This window comes from Daucus carota, chromosome 5 (assembly GCF_001625215.2).
Source record: "Daucus carota subsp. sativus chromosome 5, DH1 v3.0, whole genome shotgun sequence".
Lineage (NCBI taxonomy): Eukaryota > Viridiplantae > Streptophyta > Magnoliopsida > Apiales > Apiaceae > Daucus > Daucus carota.
The window spans coordinates 37,057,907-37,080,376 of NC_030385.2; the positions used below are offsets into that span (position 1 = coordinate 37,057,907).

Consider the following 22,470-nt stretch of genomic DNA (forward strand, 5'->3'; position numbering starts at 1 on the left):
TATTTTGACTACCCATCAATCTCCTTTTGCCTCCCTATCGTCTCATCCCTCTGTTCTATGCTCAGGACCACCACGACGAGGCTCAGCATTATAGGATATGGTGGGGAGCGAAGCTTCGCCGGAAAACAGCGAGCTTGACTAGTAGGTGGCTGCGATTGTTTGTGGTTGAAGGAAGTCGGATGATGCTTGAACGGAGGGTGAGTGAAGGTCTGGCAGTGCTTGATTAGGTGTGCGTAACGAGATGGGAAATGGTTCGGTGTTGTACAGTCGGCGAGGGATATGGGAGGGAGTTGTAATGGGAGAATCAATGGCTGGTGGTGAGTTCGAATTGCAAAGATGAATTGTACAGGATGATGTTGAGCAGTTGAAGTTAATGGTTTGTAGGTGAGATTGTAGGCTAGAGGTTTGAATTGGAGTGCAGAGTCGTGGTAAGGACACCTGAGGTGCTGCTGTTGTCGAGATTCATGTGGTGGGAGGTTAAATCCACGGTGGGTTTGTATAGGTGGTGGGTGGCAGATTGGTTACGGGAGTTACATCCGTTTTTACCCCTTTTGTATTTTTTGAACTCCAGCCAACATTTTGTAAAATTTGGGAAACTACAGCCACCACTTTGTTATTTACTCAAAAAAATATATTAAAATCACTATTGAATACACCCCTAAAATTAGGATTCATTAATCATGACCAACATGCTTTTAATTATTGCAAATCCAAAGTCTAGAATTAACCGTTGCCTACTTGTCCGAAACATCAACATTTAACAACCTTGTAACAGCCTTGCCATATTTCTTAGTAGTAAATTGATTTTCACTTCTTCAAACGGAGATTTTGCTTTCTTCACCTTGAAAATTCTGACTGCCACCGAATTTTGCCATTTTAAATAAGTTGTCACCAACCAAAGATAATAATAATTTGTTTCCAAATTATAATTTTCTGAAATCAAGGGGATTTTTTTTTGGACAAACATGACTTATAGCCTTACAAATGAGTATCTATTCTACGAAACTCTCGGGTGAGCCAGGGTCGAACCTAGGACCTGGGACACGACAGAGGATAAACTCTCACCACTGAGCTATCCAACCATGCTCAAAATCAAGGGGATTCTTATTTCTAAGCAAACAAACGTTTTACATTAAAATAGTCATTTGCTTAAACTGGTACCTTTAAGAGCATCTCCGGCAGAGTCTTAACATGTTCCCTAAATATATAGTCCTCCATGGGACCATGTCCATTTGGTGTATTAGTAGTGAACCCTGCCTAAAATTGTTTTTTCGAGGAGATAATTTTAATAAATAAGTTCCATAAGATTCTCAAGAACAATAATTTTGTTATAAAATCAAATGAAGTCCAAGCTGTAGAATGAGTTGGCTTAGACTGAAGCTCGACAAAACCAGCTTATCAATAGTGTTCTTGTCACAGCTGCTTCAGGCAGCGCCAGAGCCAGCCACTAATCTGTTCAGGAAACGCCCATGCGGAATCACTAGCTCTCCTAAAACCCCAGAGTGTTAGGAGAAATTCTTGACAGTTGAGAGTTTTATACTATATCATTAAAACTTTTAACACTCAGTTCATGCCCTCAGTATTGCCCCTATAAGTGTCCTCAAGAGCAGAGGAAAACTCATTTTTCTTTTTGGTCTGATCATGAAGGAGAAATTTAGTGCCTGTTTGGCAACGGAGGAAAAACACTTCTTTTCTGAACAAGTTGGTTTCTGTCTTTCTTGACTCGTTTATGTGAAAAAGCAGAAGCACTTTTCACGAATTACAAATACTAGCTTTTCTCTCGGAACTTCTACTTCTTTTCCAAACACTTTAATCACTTAAGTATTCATTTGCTTCTAACTTCTATTTCACTTTTTTACTTTGATCAAGAAGCACTTATTTTCACTAAAGCTCCAACTTAAAATAATAGGTCTGTTGAAACAAGAAATTCCTGTACATATACTTTTACACTTAAAAAGGTAAAAATGTGCTTCTCTGATAAAGAAAAAGATTTGGCTGTTAAAATAATGAATATGGCAAAAAAATTGCACTTAATAAATTGCGAAATATTGTCAAAAAAAAATAAAAAAAATTGCGAAATATGTTGTGAAAAATCAGAGTGATGTTATGTGAATCCTAAAGTTAAGGGGTTGGGTAATGAGTAAAGGAAAGTGTCAAAGTGTAGATTTAGAAGAAAGAGTGTATGTTTGTAGCGAGAGTTGCGAGAGAGATACAAGAGCAACACCACAGATATTCCCGCACAAAACGGGTTTTTATTATATATTTCAACTTCAAAACTGAACTTGTCTATGTACCACTCTCTGTTCTCTTCAATTCACCTACATTTTGTTTTATCATTGATTGTTGTTCATAATCATCGTATCGAACTATCATGGCTGATGATGAGGTGAAAAAAGAACATATAAACGCTATTGTGAATGAAATTAAGAAGGATGAGCATGTAAAGGTAGAAACTGCAGCTGCAGTGGCCGAAGAGGCTAAAGATCAGGAAAAGAAAGAAGAGAAGAAGGCGGAAGAGAAGGAAGTGAAGGAGAAGGAAGAAGAGAAGAAGGCGGAGGAAGAGAAGAAGAATGAAGCTACTAAGGAACCAAAAAAGGAACAGAAGAAGATGAAAGCAATTCAATACAGTTCATACGGTGGAGGTGCAAGTGCATTGAAGGTAATCAATCATCCGCGTATTTATAATTTTGTAGCAATGATAGAAATTGTGTTTTCAAGATTCAAAGACTCAAATAACTTGAATTTGATTTTATTACAATTTTCTAAGACGTCAGTCTCTACTAAGTACTACTAAGGTTCGCGTATATGTCACCACACTGAATATGATTGGTTTATTTACTAACATGATGATTACTGACATGCCTTTCCAGCATGTTGAGATTCCAGTCCCTATTCCAAAGAAGGACGAGGTTTTGATAAAAACACTTGCAGTATCAATCAATCCAGTTGATTTGAAAGTGCAAAGCGGTTTGTTTAGGCCACTTTACCCAAAGGCATTTCCCTGTGTACCTTGTAAGTATGACGCTTCTGTACTCTCTACTCATTTTCTTGTAAAAAAATTTAAAATCAATATATAGATGGCATGTTGAACTTTAAATTGGTGTAAATTCAGTCAATTTTAGTTGATGCAAGTGATTGTCAAGGGTAAGTGATCACTAAATATTAATTCACTGTCCAACATTCTTGACTATGTCATGACAATGACCTGGAGATTGCTTACTGTACCGGTGAATTTTCATTTGATCACGTTCATGACGTGCTTCTGTAGCTGTAAATGACCCGACTTGTGTGATGTAACCATTTAATTTGAACTGTTTGCATGAAAGTGTTTTTCCATAAGCATCAAAGGTTGGGATTCAAGTATTTACTCTCTTTTTTTTTTTTCAACAGCAAGTGATATAGCAGGAGAGGTTGTTGAAGTTGGATTTGAGGTGAAAAACTTTAAAGCTGGCGACAAAGTAGTGGCAATGCTTAACGCCTTTGTAAGATTTAGTCGAGTATTTTGTTTTGTTAATATGTATCTCATTTCACTTAATCTGTGACTCAAGGCTTGATAATTCACTTGATCTTCCGAGAACCTAGCTCTTTAGCTTGATTATTATTCGTGACTTCTATAGAATTACTACCAAGCATCTGCGCTCCTGATATTATAGGTTATAACGGACTGCAGAATTGTTGTACATTACATAAATATTTGTCAAAAAAACCTTTAGGCTGTCCCTTTTTTCTATTTGATGCTTATTATTAGCATTTATGAACTACGTGACAGGTTGGAGGTGGACTAGCTGAATATGTTGTCGCTAAGGAAAGCATGACAGTTCAGAGGCCGCCTGAAATGACACCAGCTGAAGCCGCTGGCTTACCTGTTGCAGGACTTGCAGCTTACCAGGCACTGACTGTACATGCTGGAATCAAGCTCGATGGAAGTGCTTCAGAGACAAATATTCTTGTCACAGCTGCTTCAGGAGGTGTTGGTCTCTTTGCAGTTCAGTTAGCAAAACTAGGAAACATACACGTGACAGCTACTTGTGGTGCTCGGAACATAGAATTGGTCAAGAGTCTAGGCGCAGATGAGGTTCTTGATTATAAAACACCAGAAGGGGCAGCTTTAAAGAGCCCATCAGGCAAGAAATACAATGCCATAATCCAGTGTGCTCCACCAATTCCCTGGTCGACTTTTGCATCCAATTTGACTTCTCACGGGAAGGTAATTGAATTGACTCCTGGACCCAAGGCATATTGGGCTTATGCTGTGAAGAAAGTTACCTTCTCTAAGAAACAGCTGGTGCCAATGTTTGTCGCTCCCAAACTTGATCATTTTGCTTTTCTTGTTAAGACGATGAAGGAAGGGAAGCTTAAGACAGTGATTGACTCAAGATTTCCCTTTAGCAAAACAGAAGAAGCCTGGGCTAAGAGTGCTGAAGGTCATGCCACTGGAAAAATAATCGTTGAATTTGAATAAAAAGAGTTTTAATATAACTGTTCATGAGTAATGTGATAAGAGTAGTTGCAAAACTTAGTGAATCATTTGATATGGAAACTCCCATTTCTATATTTATTGTAGATAGTGGCTAAAGTTGAAGAATGTGGTTACAAATGTTGATTTCATACGGAAATGCATGTTAATTCTTAGTATCTGGAGTGAATGGTTATGCTTTTTATGCACACATAATCTTGACAGTTCAGTTTTGCTATATTTGGTGATTGATCAAAACTATGTTGAAGAGCACTTCAGTATAGACTTGTGGATGTCCAAATAACAAGAAAATTGTAATTCTTGAGGATGTCGAATTGACTATGTATGAAGGCAGATTGTGCGGTATTTAGATATGTAATGGCTTTGTAAGAAAGACAAACATAGTGTTTGAAAGCAGTACAAACATAGTACCAAAATTTTCTTGATTTTTTCACGACGACTAGGAAATATCAAACAGATTAATGGAAATTCCCTTATTTAACATGTACAAAAGAGTAATTATTAACACACACATGCATCAACAATGGCCACTGATGAAGTCCAGATGGTGTATAACCTATTCCTGGTAAAGCCTACTTGGGAGGCGTGGACTAAGCACAACTTGTAATGGATATTTTCTATGCACAGTTATCCCTGCTGCTTCAGTCATATCAACTGGTTCATTCATGGGAGTAGCCAAATTGAAGCCCTGAAGTAGACGAGCTAGTGTTAGTTGCATCATTTGCATACTGGCTGTCATTCCAGGACACGATCTCCTTCCCGAGCTGAATGGAATGAACTCAAACTGCTGACCTCTTACGTCAATTCCTGCGTGACTAGTCAGAAACCTCTCTGGTTGAAATTTGTAAGGGTCAGTCCATGTTCCTGAGTCTCGATGGAGTTTCCAGATATTCACCAAAAGTTGAGTCCCTTTTGGGACATAATGACCTGATATGGTGCAATCCTCTAAGGTCTCACGAGGCACTGACAGGGGACCAGCAGGGTAGAGTCGTAATGATTCTTTTATGATGGCTTGGAGGTATACCAGATGCTTGATATCTGATTCTTCTACCCATCGTTCTTTTCCAATATGGGTGTCAAGTTCTTGTTGGGCTCTTAGTAACACTTCCTTATGCTTTAAAAGTAATGCAACTGCCCATGTCAAGGTAACTGAAGAGGCATCAGCTCCTGCAAAAATAATTGTCTGCAGAAAAGATAATCTTAGTTTTCTTGACTATTATAAGAAAACAAGTTAAGCAGTAAAGTTTTTGCACTAGAAAATGAAGAAATAAAATGAAATAAAACTTACCATGACAGTGGCCTTTATAACATCTTCTGTTTTGTGTCCATATATAAAACCATCTGATTCTTCAAACAACGATATCATCACATCAATGAAGTCGCGATCCTCTTTTGACTTGCCTTTTCTGGCCCTGCCCTCAATATGTTCGTCGAGCCAAGAACTCATAAAGAAGTCCAACTCCTTTGCTGTCCTTCTCATGGCCCTACGATTTCCTTGCAAATCCATCCATTCAGTAAATGGTATCACGTTTGAAAGTTCAAAAGCTCCGACTAAAGAAAAGAAATCTTCAAAAGCTTTTTTGAAGCGCTTTGATTCCATTGCTTTCTCACCTTGGCCAATACTGTTATACCGCTTCCTAGCAATCATTTGTGTCATTAAATTGCTAATCACCTGTTGCAGCCATTTAGCCATGTCAAAAGTGGCGGAACCTACCTCCTCATTGGTGCAGCAGAGTGAGTAGAGCTCCTTGATGCATGTAGTCACTTCAGAAGCTCTCACAGGTTTGAGTAGCTCCAGGCGGCTGTTTGATAGAACCTCAAAGGTGGAAATTTTGCGCATCTTCAGCCAATAAGGACCATACGGTGCTAATCCAAACAATGCACCATTATAACCCATGTATTTCAGAGCAAGTGCTTTAGGACGAGTCATGAAAATAAGATCATTAGTAGTGAAAATCTCGGTCACTGCTTCCTTGCTACTCACAACCAGGGCGTGGTGCAAGCCGAGCTGGATTCTAAACACGGGACCATATTTATCGGCCATGGCTCCTAAAATCCTGAAAACAGGATCAGTTCCAGCAAGTAGCGGGAAGTGGCCCAAGATTGGCCAGGCTCCCTCTGGTTTTGGGGCCAGTATTTTCTCATAATTTTTGGTTCTTGATGACCATAAGCTATAGAACAAGAGTAATGCAACAAAACTACCAACTATTTGTAGTACAAGCACAGGCTCCATCACACAAGTTTTGCATATATGTCTTTACTAGCAAACCAGTATATAGCACAAGTAATACACCAGGATGTCAATAATGGAGCACTGCAATATAAAATGTCTGCACTTGGAGATATTGTATTGTGGTTGTAAGATTTTCTACTTTAGCGTTCTAATTTGTGGCCCAAATGGGTGGACAAGATGACCGATGTTGATATTCCACCACAGATTTACTAGTATTTTAACAAGCCAAAAAGTGGCTCTTGTCGTCTATTCCCTTCTTTCAATAAAAGGAAAGCTATAACCATCTTGATTATAATAGCATCACCTTGTGAAGATATTGTCATATTAGTGTGACATTTTTAGAGATTGTCATATCAGTGTGACATTTTTTCAAGAATAAATTACAGATTATGTACCTGAAGTTTGCCATATATTCGATTTGTGTACCTGTAGTTTCGATATAGCAAATTGTATACACCAAGTTTGAGCTTCTGTACGAGACGTGTACTACCGTCAGTTCCTTGGTATCGCCGTTTGTAATAAACAGAGTAAAGGGTGAGCTTTCTTATAATCACACCATATAAAGCAATCTACTCCCTTCTTCAGTTAGATTTGCTGCCAATCTCCATTACATCATCTCATCTTTACTCTTAAAAATCTGATTATGCTTTAAACTCGGCAGCTGGACATTATTTGTGAGATGACTTGGCTTGTGCGTGATGGTGATCAATCGGCTGTTTATGCTCCTCCCTCGAACACAACCAACAAATCTCCCATCGGCATTCGATTCAGTCCACGTTGTACGTTGCACGGCTTGTCGACCACATCGACAGTATTCGTCCATTTATTTCTCTCCGGATTATGATTTTAGGTCTAGGGTTTTTCAATTTTGGGGAAGAAATGACCCACTGTGATCATGGGTTTTGTTTATATCGCTGTTTTGTAGCCGTTATGTAGTAAAACTGCAGTTTAGTCACCAGCCTTTTCAAAAACAAACTAACGCTGTTAACAAGATTTTAACGGTAGTACACACTATGTAAAGTTTTTCAAACTCGGTGTACACAATTTGCTATATCGAAACTACAGGTACACATATCAGATATGTGACAAACTACAGGTACATAATCTGTAATTTACTCTTTTTTCACCAAAGTAAAGCTAACCATCTCATTACCAAGATATTGTCGTATACTCATATTTTGTATGATTGTTATCCTATTAGACTTGTACGATTATTAAGAGATTATGTATTTTAATAGATTAATTTTTGGTGATTTTATATAAAATGTCGAAAAATTGATATACAACTTTTAAGAATTAACGGGGGGGGGGGGGGGGGGGGGGGTTTCGATTGCGATATTGATGGATTGTTTTTAATCTATAGATTTTTAATAAATTGTATGTGATTTGCTTTTATGTGGATTCTTGATAAAATTTCGCAGACTTAATAGGATTTAAGCACAATGCTTCAAAATCTCATGGATTTTGGTGGGATTTCAAAAAACATAAAATACATTGAAGAATGTCACAAAATCCATCATTTCATGAAATCCAAAAAAACCCATCAACATTTGAATACAATCAGATTTTGATGGATTTTAAACGATCTCAATTGAATATCATCGGATTTTGAAGTATAATTTAAAATCCTAATTGAATATCACCAGATTTTGTAGTATAATTTAAAATCCCAATTGAATATCCCAAGATTTTAATGGATTTCCAACAATCCCAATCGAATACCCTCGGATTTCATGGATTTTGATGAGATTTCAAAATTTTAGAATACAGTAAACAATATCACAAACAAAATTCATCATTTTATAAAGTTCAAAAAAAAAATCGTCAACTTTTGAATATCAGAGGATTATAATGAATTTTACATAATCTTAATTAAATATTATTAGATTTTTAAAGATAATTTAAAATCTTTAATGAATATCACCATATTTTGTAGTATAATTTAAAGAAAAAAGATATGATTTGTCAGTTTATTCTAACTAAAAACTCTATTATCTTTTGAAAGGGATATGATATTTAGATGCAAAAAAGAGAAACAAATCTATTATCTATAAATCTACCTACATCGCTTTGGAATACCGATCCATAGACCATCCAAGAAATAGAATTGTCTAATTAGAAAAGAAAGTAGAAAAAGTAAAGACTTAAAAAAGATTGGACAAAATCGCATGCATAAAAAAGGAGACTTGAGTTACGTAAAGCGACTGGCTCTGACAAAATGTACTAAATATAGGAGAGTTTGCATGCATATTTAAGACCCTCTCGTCACCTCATAGCTAAACACCGATTTGTTTCAAACGCAAGCAAGAAATTATTATTTTCTTGAAAATTATCCTCTCCCCATCCTCTATCTCTCCTCCCATCTCTCTCTAAATCTTTGGCATTTATTGAGATTTTGGAGAGGCGGATCGGAGGAGGAGATTACACAGCATTTATTACCTTTCTGGGCCCACATTAAAATCTTCAATACTAAAGAATAATCTGTTCTTTACAGACACACAGACCCATAACAAAAAAAGTCTTGGAGTTGTGTTTGTTGAGTCCATATAAGATTTAAGATGGGGAAAAGGAGGGGATCATCTGCGTCGAACAAATTGTGGGTATGGATGAGAAGGCAATCGATGATGGTGAAGGTTATGATGGGAATAATGGTTGTGATTTCGGCCTTGGTTGGGCTTAGGATGTTCGTGAAGGATCACAATCACTTCTTTGTTGCTTCTGAAGCTATTCATGCTGCTGGCATCCTTGTCTTGATTTTTAAGCTCGCCACCAAGCGAAATTGCTCCGGTAATTCATCTTTTTATTCAATTCATCACATCGATTTTATTTTCTTTCGATTTTAAGGTGTTGATTTATAATTATGTTGTTTTATGAGATCTTATGAGTTTGGGAGTGAATTCTAATTAAGGTCTTTCGGTTTCTAGTTAAATAAAAGGAAATTAAAAAAAAATAATCTATATTCTTTGAGTTGGCATAGTGAGATGTTTTAATTGTCAAATATCGTGTTTCACATGTAGTTTGTTTTGTTTGGTAATTTGGCTAATGAATCCCAGACCCGGGGCCTGATCTAAAAACGGGATATACTAAGTATGTTTCGATTGGTATGAGATTCTGATTTTAAGTGATTTAGTTGTGATAATGTTGAATGTTTTGTGACTTCTGCAGGACTTTCTCTTAAGACTCAGGAGCTTACAGCTTTATTCACTGCTCTGAGATTGGGTTGTAGCTTTTATATGGAAGGGGACATACACACAGTGCTTGATTCACTTACTCTTGTGTTCACGTTGTGGGTTATTTACATGATAAGGTTCAAACTAAGAGCCACGTACATGGATGAGCTGGACACCACTCCCTTGTATATTCTGGTAAAGTTCTCTTTCATTGCTCTGTTTCAATACTTGCTCTTATTGATCTTTTACACCTTGCTAGTTCTTGAGTACTGAGACATGTTTTGTGATGTACATGTCATTTTAAGCCGCTAATTTTACTACAGTTTTAACATCAAATTTATGTATTCGGTATGCAGCTAGTGCCTTGTGCTCTCCTAAGCATATTTGTACACCCCTATACAAATCACTCCATATATACCCGAATGCTTTGGGCCTTCTGTGTGTACCTAGAATCTATTTCAGTGTTGCCTCAGCTTCGTATGATGCAGAAAGCAAAGGTCAGTGCCCCCAATTTGTAATATACAAGTATCTGATTTGATTTAGGTGCATTTCATATACCCAAATTAATAACTAAACAATCTATTCCTGATGCAGCTCATTGAACCATTTACGGCCCATTATGTGTTTGCACTTGGTGTTGCTCGATTTTTGGGATGCGCTCATTGGGTAATCTCGGTGAGTTCCTATCATACTATTCTAGTTAACATCGCCAAACTGATATATCCGAGCAACTTGGTAAATTTTAACATTGTTGTATATAGGTTTATGAGACTTCTGGAACATATTTGTTCTTGTTCGGGAGCGGATTGCTTTGGCTGCCAACAGTATTGCTCTCTGAGATAATTCAAACTTTCATCTTAGCAGATTTCTGTTACTACTATGTCAGAAGGTTCGCCTAAAATCTTCGTATGAGTAACCATAGTCTTGCATTTTGTATTATATGCTTACTGATTGAGTTTTGGTTTCTGTTTTTTGTCAGCGCTGTGAATGGCCAACTTCTGGTCAGCCTGCCTACTGTTTGATATATTCGTTTTCCTTTCTAACAGTTTTCAGTGTAACAAATTTTAGTTAGATTACAGAATTTTGACTAATCCTTTACAAGTTTGTAAGGTATCAGTAACCGGTTGCCTTCTGTTTTGTTCTATGATTAAACTTTCTTTTATCTCTTGCTGACATAGTTTTACACAATTGGTTCGCTGACATAAATTTATTGTCAAATTGAGTTGAGAACTAAAAAATTGTGGCAATGGAAATTAATTAAATTCTGGTTGGTTTGATTAGTGTAGACGTGTAGCAGTATGAGCTTCAAATTAATAATTGGTATGCTGATAAAGATAATGTTGAGGCATTTCTTAGCTGTGATATCATATGGATAAAGGTGGAATAAACATGTTAAGAGCATCTCCAACGGTGTTGGTTATAATTGTTGGCTAAATTGGATCTCTAAGACATCATGTAAAATTTGCTGAACCTGTAAGACATTTTGCTACAATGGTACTGGCTATATTGATTGGCTATAATTTAAAAATAGTATGTTATTAATATTTTAAATTGTTAAAATAAAATATATCAGTTCAATATGGTAATAAATGATTTACAATCTTCCAACAGATTTTAGCCATCCATAGGAGGTTGACTAAATTTATAGACAACAGCTAATCATGATTGGAGTTGTGTTTTTGGAGCTGTTGGCTAAATCTTTTCTACCTACTTATCTATATAGTAGCCCAACAGGTTCGTGTCAAGCCTCCCTCCTGAGCAAATAAATTACCTAGCTCCGAACCTGAGCCTAACTCCGAACCTAATCTCATCTCATATATATAAAAAAAGATGTTATTCATAAGACTCGAACTCAGGACCTCTCCGATACAAACACATCACTCAAACCACTTGAACTGCACAAACAATTAGTTTGTTACTCAAAAGCATTAACCACATACTTTAAGACTTTGTATTTATATTCGTTTCAATATCTTATTTATTTGAGATAAGTTGTTATTTCAGTTAAGTCTCATATATTGTTTACATGATAGATTAATATCTATAAATTAATTATTTACGTAAATAAATTTAAAATTGAAAAAGAATATGAATAATCGGGTTCGAGCCATGATTCAGATTTCCAAAAATAGATATAATTTATATTCGAATAAAAAAGAACGAATTCGAATCTAACTTAATAGTTTAAACGAGCACCGATACAATATTATTGAAATTTTAAGTCATGAATGTGAGAAATAAGCACAAAAACTGAGGTTTAAGCGAGCATCTTTGAAAGGAAAAATTGATGGGCTTTCAACATGGACTATGTCATATTAATTTCTTTTATTATAAAAGGCGATTTATAAAGAGATTACAATATTTTGGAGAACACGAAATAAGGTGATGGAAAGAATATTCCTATTTAGAATATTTTTTAATTTTAAACTTATGAATTCAGAATTTGATGTGTAACTAAATCGTTTTTTAAAAAAATTATAGATTTAAGAATAGTGACAATACATCAAATTTGGTGTCAGAAAATATATCTAAATGATGTAATTTTGATGATATATGTATTTGAAATACTATAACTTGTGATATGAAGGTGAATTTAAGGAAATCCTATATTGTTAATCAAAAATCAACCATATAATAATAAAACGCGTTTAAAAGAACTACTAAAAAGATTTGAATTATAAATTTTACTTGATTAAATAAAATAACACAGAGAAATAAGTTATATATATTAAAGTCTTAAAACTATAATTTTTAATATGTCATCATTCGATATATAACATACCAGTTAAATAAAAGGGCTTTTTTTATTCATAACTACGTTTTCAGTCTTATTTCCAAAAATATTACCTTATCCAATCTTATTTTCAAAAATACTACCTTCTCTAAAATATTTTCAAAAATACTGTGGTTGCATATGCAACCATATATGCAACTGAATTCCTGATTTCAAGTTCCAGTTTTCAAATGTCATTTTCGACCTCATATTTGGAATCCATATATATATATATATATATATATATATATATATATATATATATATATATCGACTCCAACGATGAGGTCGAAAATGACATTTGAAATCTGCAACTTGAAATCAGGATTTGTAGTTGCATATATGGTTGCATATGAGGTTGAATTCAGTTGATTCTATTGTAATCTAATGCCCCCGCCAGGGGCACCCATACATCAGTTGCAACTTACAGTTTTCCGTTGCATATGAGGTTGCATATGAGGTTGCACGCAACCTCATATGCAACCTCATATGCAACTAAATGCAACTGAAAACTGTAAGTTCCAACTGAAGTATGGGTGCCCCTGGCGGGCCATTAGATTGCAATAGAATCAACTGAATGCAACCTCATATGCAACTAAATGCAACCTCATATGCAACTAAATGCAACTGAAAACTGTAAGTTCCAACTGAAGTATGGGTGCCCCTGGCGGGGCCATTAGATTGCAATAGAGTCAACTGAATGCAACCTCATATGCAACTAAATGCAACTGAAAACTGTAAGTTGCAACGGATGTATGGTGTGCCCCTGGCGGGGCCATTAGATTGCAATAGAATCAACTGAATACAACCATATGCAACTATATATGCAACTGAATTCCTGATTTCGAGTTCCAGTTTTCAAATGTCATTTTCGACCTCATCATTGGAGTCGATATATATATATATATCATGATTTGTAATTGCATATATGGTTGCATATGCAACCACCGTATTTTTGGAAAATATTTTCAAAAAGGTAGTATTTTTGAAAATATTTTAGAGATTTGAAAATAAGATTGGATAAGGTAGTATTTTTGAAAATAAGATTGAAAAAACAATATACAAGATAATTCCCCTAAATAAAATGAGTCAAACTACAATTAAATTAATCATTTGCAAATTAAACTAATAAAATATAATTAATTCTGAACAGGATAATATGAGGCGATACGGTGAAAATTAATATCTGATTAAACGGGATATATCTTTAACAATTGAACATGATATGCCACATTGATCACTCCTAATAAATACGAGTATCAAAATATTTAAAAATGTGAGTTTGCACAAAGCTAAAAAAGTAACTACACGACTAATTGAACTAAATATTTCATGGTTTTATGAACTTCATGAGGCCTAACTCATATCTACTCTCTTTTTGCTATTTGAAATTCCAGAATATCATTTGTTTGAGATCTGGTTTATAACGATTACATGAAAAATCATTAAAAGTCTTAATTGACAAGCTCAAAAAATTAATTATAAAAAATTAAATTTTAATACAAAATATTTTTAAATTAACAATATAAATATATTACGTTGAAGTACTATATAATTGATATGAAAAATAGAAGGATAAGACACATCAAAGGTGTTAGAAATTTTTGGGGTGCAATTATACGGTTGGTAGTTCAATTGAGGCTTTTATAATAAAATAAGGTATGTATCTTTTTACATACAACATATGTTTCAATTTCTATTTATACAAAATGTGTGCAACATATACTATAAAAAATGTGTTGATAATCTGCTTCATCATGTATCACTTTAACAATTATGCAAAAGTACGCTCAAAAAAGAAGAAATAAATGTAAGACAACGCGGACCACACATCTTCATTGAATCATGATTTTGGATATCGTAATTCACATATCATGAACAAGTTTTCATCAAAATCATGGTATATTAGTTGAAATAATTTAATAATTTCAACAATAAATTACAGATACTTTTAATGAGGTATAATATATTTAAAATCTAAAATTTCAGTATTAATTTCGAATATAATTTTGAACATAGATAATATGATAATGGTCTCTGTATCCTAACGAATTTTAATGGAGAAATATCAGTTCAAATGTAGTTTTTGATCCATAATTTTTTTTTTTTTGAAATATACTCCATTCGTCCTATTCTAAGTGACCTTATTTGACTTTCACGGAGATTAAGAAAAAGGTAGCAAAAAAAGAGTAAATTTAGTTGGAAAGTGGGTAAAGTGGTGGAACATATCAAAATTTAATAATAGATTTGAGATAATGGTGGTAAGTAGTGAGTGTAATAATGTTTATTCAATATAAAGGAGTATAAAATAGAGACGTGGTGGGTGTGATAGTGAAAAGTAGTGTTTAAAAATAGTAAGTATAATAAGTTCATTATTTTAGAGATGTCCCAAAAAAGAATAAATGTCATATGAAATGGGACGGAGGGAATAGTACTTATTATTAATGTTAATGCTATTAGGTTGCAAATATTACATTTTTCATATTTACATATTTTGTTAAAAAATAAAACGTAATAATTACGCTCGAAACAATATGATGACACACGGATATTATTTAAAACACTATACAAACTCAGGACCCGTACGAGAACAATATAATTACACATGAATATTATTTAAAACACATGAAAAATTAGAGGCCCGTGCCTCGCACGGGCTTTTATGTTAGTTATTTTAAGTATGTCAACTCACCTTTTAGCTAAGGGTTTTAGATGGTTGGAGATGCTCTAAGGGTTATCATATTGCGCATCCATCTTGCCTAGTTATCAAATATCATACGTGAATTTAACATTGCTTTCTTTAGTAATCTAGAATTAACCAAGGATGGTTTGGCATGTATGGATCTCAAAATATGAGGTTTTTTTTAATAGAAATAAGCTTTGGTTAAATCGATTCAGCTTGCAGTACAAATTCAAGTTGAGAAGGGACGTAATAGTTGTGTTTGGTTGGGTTAATGATTCAGGAAGTAATGAAATGAAAAATGAACTATTTTATGGACAATTTTAAGAAATTTCATTCTTTTGTCCATTCCATTCCTTATCTCGTGTGCTAGATATCACATTTTCAATTTGAGATGAAATGCTCCATTCTCTCTAATCCTCAATTTCTTCTCAAATCTCATCATAGCAATTTTACACTCCCTCAATTTTTTTTCAAAATTTTCTTCCCATCACTATTAGTTTCAACTATTTTTACTCATTTTATTTCATTCTCCTCAACCAAACATAACATAAATGAGTAGCTCTGGACAAGAAACACAAGGAACCAAAATAGGATGTCATCTGGTCATCTGTAGCAGCTGAGGTCGGAATAGCTTGAATCACTTGCAGACAATCACTTTCTTACAAAAATATATATGGTGCCTGGTTTTGAGAGTATATTTTCAAAATTAGGTTCCAACCGTCATTTTTCTATTGTCCAGCTTTCATCTAATTTACCGATTAAGCCCTTTGTTCTTGCAAAAATACTATATTCCTGAAAATATTTCTAAAAATACGCATCTGCAACTGCTAGCAACAACGTGCAATCAGAAATGCAACTTTAAAAAAAATGAATTTTTTTTATTTACATACTCCCTCCATTCCAAAATAATAATCGCTTTGACTTTATGCACGTATTTTGAGGTGCAAAAAAAATATATTTCTACATGTTATTTTTGAAATTTTCTTTTTCTGAATAGAAATAGAAATGTTAAACTTTTATTCAGAAAAAAAATTCAAAAATAATGTGTACAGGTATGTTTTTTTTACACCTCAAAATACGTGCACAAAGTCAAAGCGACTATTATTTTGGAATGGAGGGAGTAATAAATTGCAACCAGTTGCAAGACAGAATAATAACCCCTGTGGGGCTAAACATTACAACCTAAAAGTAACCAAAACAACAACTTAGAAATCAACTCCAAAGCAACTCAAAATTCTATTTAATCTTTCGCGGTCTTGTTCCAGTGCACCGCCAAGCCTAACGTGCGCGCGTCGATGTGTTTCAGCACCTCGTACAAAAGATTCTCATCTAACAAAACACATTCAATCTTATCTGAGTCGTCATCGCTGTTGTCCACCTTGATCTTCTTCATTTTTCGATTGGCGAAATTATCGGTGTCGAAGATGATTGATCGCTTCATCAGAAAGCTGAATCGGAGAGGATGAGAAGATGAATCGAAAAAATTGAACTCATATTGGGATAAATGAATGTGGTTTTGGAAATAACGATTGTGCCCTCGTTTGTTGCTCATTTAACAGAAGATTGGTATTTTTGAAAATAAAATTTAAAAAATAATATATTTGAAAGAATTTAGAGATAGTAGTATATAGTAAATAAGATCTAAAAAGTAGTGTATGGAAAATTCTCTTGATGTTTGATAATTCATGCATATTGAATTGTTTGAGATATGATTGCAATACTTTTTAAATTAAGAAATTTAGATATTTTATGTGTTAAACGTTCTAAAATCAAAAGATCACCTATTTTTCGTTTTCACAATCAGGTTGTAATTGACATCTTAGAAATTCATCATAATCAGAATTTATTGAATTTTTCGCTTTATATAAAAAAAACCATGGTGATGAAAAAAGGTAAATGCAAAATATAAAAAAAGCATATAAAAGAGACAAAGGAATAGAAGATAAGATATACATGTAATTAAACAAGATTTGAATTTTTGTAAATTGGAATAAATATTATTTAAAATATAACGATTTATGCTGAAATAAATGCTTAGTATTATAATAAAAACTTGACTATAGGTCCTTGTTATGTATATATAATAGAAGAGAAGTGTATATGATATAAGAGAAGTATTTTATAAAACTAAAGATGAGAGAATGTGTTATTTCTATCTCTTCTCAATACATACAAGTCTCTTTATATAAGACTTGGAATACAAATGAAAAGTCAAGAGTTTTAAGTATTAATGGAGAAAACTAAAAGCCAAAGGTCATGGAAATTCCAAGAGCCAAAAGTCATCTATCACTTTATTTCATAACACTCCCCCTTGGATGACTTGTATCAACATCATGCCTCGTTAAAACCTTACTAGGAAAAACCCATTGGGAAAAACCCTAGTGAAGGAAAAAGAGTACATGAGTTGTACAAAACAAAAATATATCATTTATGTCTCCCTCTCATCACCATATGACAATTAAAAAGGACATCAGCTAATATCTTGAAGTCTGCGCATCCTCATCCGGTGTACCAAGAAGTGTCTTTGAGAGGAAATCTGTCGGATTCCTTTGATTATCATTCCTTGCACGTGATACTGCCTCGTTAAAAATTTTACCAGGAAAACCCATGGATAAGGGAAAAAGAATGCAGCGTGCATTTGCTCTTCCTTAATAAAAATTGCCTGCAACAATTAAATTCACAGAAAAAGAAAATCTCCACCATAATTTATTCAACTTTTGACCCCCTACTTCTTTATGCCTGCAAAATTAGCTTAAAACTTTATAGAATAGGTTAGTGGAGATTGAATAAAATTATCATTTTGTAACTTCAGGACTAACACGCCCTTAGAGCGAGCGATCCCTTAACAATGAACACTAACCGAAAGTGGAGACTTGCTTTAAATAATTATTGTCAAAACGTGTATGATAAACCATGTTGTAGTTTACTTAGATACGGTACTTCAGGATCGAAAATTTCTTTCGAGTGTTCACAAAAAGTTAGTGTACTATCGTGTATTTATAATCCTTCTGGGATTCACATATGACAATATATATATATCATTCATCCAAGGGTTATTCTTCTTTCAATATATACACCAAAAAACACTTTATCACATAATATAACATATAGTATTTTAATCAGGTGCAACTCAATTCAATGTTACCTAGAAACACATTCTAGTTTCCATCTGCTCTGGCCAGAAACTTTATGAGTTGTCACCAATATTTGATACATAATGATGTATTTGTCAAAATAATTTTGGGTTGGACTGCTGGTCCGAATCCCTTTTCCATTTGAGAGGGTATAGTTCTCGAGAGTTTGTTATACTGCTTCTGGCAGTTAAGATCCTTCTAGGATGATTATTGTCAAGTGGGTCGTATAAAACTTAAACTCAACCTTCACATATTGCGTGACTATTTCGCAATTCCCCACAAATACTATTACTCTTCATGACTAATACAATGTCATCATACAATTATCTAAATTTCACATTCATAATTTTTATTTTTGAAACTTCATTTCGTTTTCAAACAAAAAATCATTAATGTCCCACTGACTTGACACCTTTAGGTGTATTAACTGCAGTTTCATATATTTCTCTATTTTTAAGAGATAATGATTCATAGGGCGCACTACTTTCACAACTTCAGGTGTGACAGGACTACTGGTCCAAATAATTTTTCTTTATAATTGCCTCAATTATATCTTCTTCTTTTTTTCTTGGCCAATTTTATCTATATTCTCCAATAGAATTTTCTTCATGATCCTCATTATCATTATTAACCTCAAGTTCAATAAATATCATCGACGTCGATTCGATTTATGGTTCCACTTTATTCTAGACAAGACATGATATATCGAGATCTCAATATTTTTTATTACTTTTATTTTCTCTAATCTTTCATGTCTATAATCTCTTCCAGAGATCCTTCAATATAATCTCTTCTGGAGATCCATAAAAAAATTTATTGATTTCTCAATCTAGCCATCATCAATTATTGCTCCTTTACACCCTTTTTTGTATAAGATATGGAACCAACTTGTCTATCACGCTTCAGGCGTTCTTTAGACATAGTAGTAACTTGAGGTTGTCCTTCTGCGACATTAATATCATAGGAGCATATGTAGCCGGTGTTTGTGGCGAAATCACTATTTATGGTCATCAAAATGAATTATCTTATGAACTTCTGGTTCATATTCTTTATTTCGAGGATGAAGATGAGGCAATGATAATTCATTCTTATATATATATATCTATGTTCACCGACTATTTATTTCTCCCCCTGATTTTGGGAAAACGAACTCATTAAATCAAGTCATAACAAATATAAATTGATGATTCCAAATACACTCATATGGAATATATATTCAATTGAGGAATCCATCTTACTAACATGGTGGAAAATCTGTGATGACCAAATGATTTGTTTATGATTGGGAGAAACTATGAAAATTGATTTATTTGATATGAATCGATAAATATGTGATACAAAATACTCACCAATTTTTATGGACGAGATAATACTTATTGTGAGATGCACCAACATTATAAACATAATTCTAAATAATAAATCTTGAAAACTTCAGGCTGCAAGTTAATAATAACTTCATATACAATCAAATATCTCATAAAATATCTCACTGTTCAATAGTGGGAGTTTTTTTTATCTCATTTCATATCTTCATATCCCCACAATTATATCTTTGTTGGTGATCAATTTTGCCTTATAAGCAAATAACATATATATCACTGAAAAGAAGAATTTACAGGTTCTTCAACAAAAGCCCATATAAAATATCAATTGCTATTCACATCATTATCAAATTGAGACGGCTTAGCCAGTCAAACCAAACTATAAATTTATAAGTAAACTTCTGGTTTACTTCAAATTATGGTTATCATAAACTAACAGCGAAGCTTTCTCCAAATTACTTCTAGTGCAATGAAATAGACACAATATTTAAAGGCACTTGATATCTCAATTCGGTAAATTATATCAAATTTCATTCTTCAATCTTCTTAGGAGAGTATAATTGCATCAATACTATACATGCTCTTCTAGAGTAAAATGTACCTGAGAGAGTTAATAAAAAAATATACATGTTCTTCGAGAGCCTTATATACGCTCTTCCGGAGCTTTATACTTTCTCTTCCCAAGTCTTATATTTAGAATAATTACAATGAGGCATTCTATATAATCCTTTCATTAATAATTCAAATTTAGTAAACCACATATAGTCACGATATCAACTCATGCATTTAACAACCCAAATATTTCATCAATTTCATAATATTGTATCTGCGGGACATTTATTCTATAGACATCGCTCAATATCATATTTATGAAAAATATGACCAGTATCATTTAGAAATTTAATAAAAATTAAACACAACGTCATTGAGTGATAATAAAAGAATTTTATTATATAGAGACAACTTCTGGCTGTGATCATTTACTATTATTCCAAAAAACAACATCAACCGGGAGTTGTCAATTATAACAAAATTATTTAACCTAAGTGGTTAAAAACACTTTTACCAACGCTAATTTTAAATCAAATATAAAGGCACATAGTGATAGGCACATATTGATATTGAAACTCTATCAGATACCAATAATATCATATAAAGGTTATAATGCCACTTATTTGGAGCATGTGTATGTAATACACACTCTAATGTGTGAGCAAGACAAATAGATATAAATGAAATAGTGTATGTGCATATAAGTCATCTAATTTAAATCATAAAACATGATGTTATGCACTATCGGGGAAAATTAGGACAACCTACTATCTATTGATCACTAGGTAGGACTCTTAGATTGAAGAGTAAGTTATGAGTTAATAATTTGGATTCATTTTGCATCAAATTGATTACAAGTATACAATCCAAACTTGCTTTATATCCTATTTGGCAAACATAAAACAATTAGGAGATCAAAAATATGAATCATCATACTTGATACATTATCAAAAATAATCTCAAAACATATTAATCCAATATCATAAATCAAAGAATTATCAATTTACTCTATGATAAAGTCATAGAATTATGAGAAAGTCAAATCTGATCAGTTTCAAAGAATATCAATTTACTTTATGAATATCATTTTATCTGGAAAAGTATAAAACACGAAAAATGTAGGATATTCCGAGACCTTTCCAGAATGGTAAGGCTCGTTAAAAACGAACAAGTAACGAATTCAGAAAACAAATATTTATGGGCTACAGATGCAGAATCAGCTCCTGATTATGATAGTATTTTGATATTTAAGACATTGAAATCACATAATATGGCAATGGAATGTAAAGACAAAATGTAGATATCGAAAAGAGGTTTTCAGAATGGTATTTCTCATAATATTTGGACAAATATTCAATTTACAATGAATTTTAGAAGTGACAGCATATCAACTTGAATCATATAATCAGATTACACAAAATGTAGATTTTGACATACTTATAAGCATATTTTAGAAATACACGAAGAAGAGAAATTATAGATGATCAAAAGACCTTTACAACAAGTATAAGCTCAATAGATTCCGATGGATAATGAATCGGATATGAAATTTACAAAAATTAGACACATAATAAGCACATAACAAGCCAATTATAATGTTATCTGGGAAAATGCACACACAAGAAGGGATAGTTAACGGGGGTTAATAGACTGGTAACAACCTATCTTTCTGTAGTTCCCTATTAATGCCAAAAGCAGGCAACTGTGTGGTCTCCTTACGTCTATTTGTTATACAATACAACTTCATCTTCATTTCGAATTATCAAAACATCACAAGTTTATCAGTAATATGCAACTTTCAAAGGGCATGATGATTTCATCACCAGCAAAGAGGTATCAAAATTATATATAAGACATGATCACTGAAGATATAACATTGGCACATGAAAATTATTAATCATATCAAGAAGATACAATTTAATATACTTATATCAAATCAGTGAAAAATAACAAATACATAGAGACACAAGCATATTAAGATTAAGCAATGGAATTACCAATTAACTAGATAAAAATTAGTTTAAAATTTCCATTTCCAAAATCATGCCATCAATATATGCATGTAGAATATCAAGGAATTTTTTCGAAATATCTAAAATCTTTCAATTTTAATGAAAACTAAAATG

At 33.3% G+C, this 22,470-nt stretch overlaps 3 protein-coding genes across 3 annotated transcripts; 2 read left to right on the plus strand and 1 right to left on the minus strand.

Moving 5' to 3' along the window:
* The first annotated feature begins 2,229 nt into the window (after positions 1-2,229).
* On the plus strand, positions 2,230-4,634 carry LOC108222470 (chloroplast envelope quinone oxidoreductase homolog). Its single transcript, XM_017396391.2, has 4 exons — positions 2,230-2,659; positions 2,871-3,012; positions 3,391-3,482; positions 3,770-4,634. The coding sequence occupies exons 1-4, from the start codon at positions 2,372-2,374 to the stop codon at positions 4,460-4,462; spliced, it is 1,215 nt and encodes a 404-aa protein (XP_017251880.1). The 5' UTR covers positions 2,230-2,371; the 3' UTR covers positions 4,463-4,634.
* A 224-nt stretch (positions 4,635-4,858) lies between these two features.
* LOC108222179 (xanthotoxin 5-hydroxylase CYP82C4-like) lies at positions 4,859-6,816 on the minus strand. The gene is made up of 2 exons (XM_017396083.2): positions 5,766-6,816; positions 4,859-5,660 (listed from the first exon to the last, which is right to left on the minus strand). The coding sequence occupies exons 1-2, from the start codon at positions 6,708-6,710 to the stop codon at positions 5,034-5,036; spliced, it is 1,572 nt and encodes a 523-aa protein (XP_017251572.1). The 5' UTR covers positions 6,711-6,816; the 3' UTR covers positions 4,859-5,033.
* Positions 6,817-8,988: 2,172 nt separating this feature from the next.
* LOC108222419 (uncharacterized) lies at positions 8,989-11,051 on the plus strand. Its single transcript, XM_017396342.2, has 6 exons — positions 8,989-9,497; positions 9,876-10,075; positions 10,237-10,377; positions 10,475-10,555; positions 10,642-10,769; positions 10,860-11,051. The coding sequence occupies exons 1-6, from the start codon at positions 9,269-9,271 to the stop codon at positions 10,900-10,902; spliced, it is 822 nt and encodes a 273-aa protein (XP_017251831.1). The 5' UTR covers positions 8,989-9,268; the 3' UTR covers positions 10,903-11,051.
* The last annotated feature ends 11,419 nt before the right edge of the window (positions 11,052-22,470 follow it).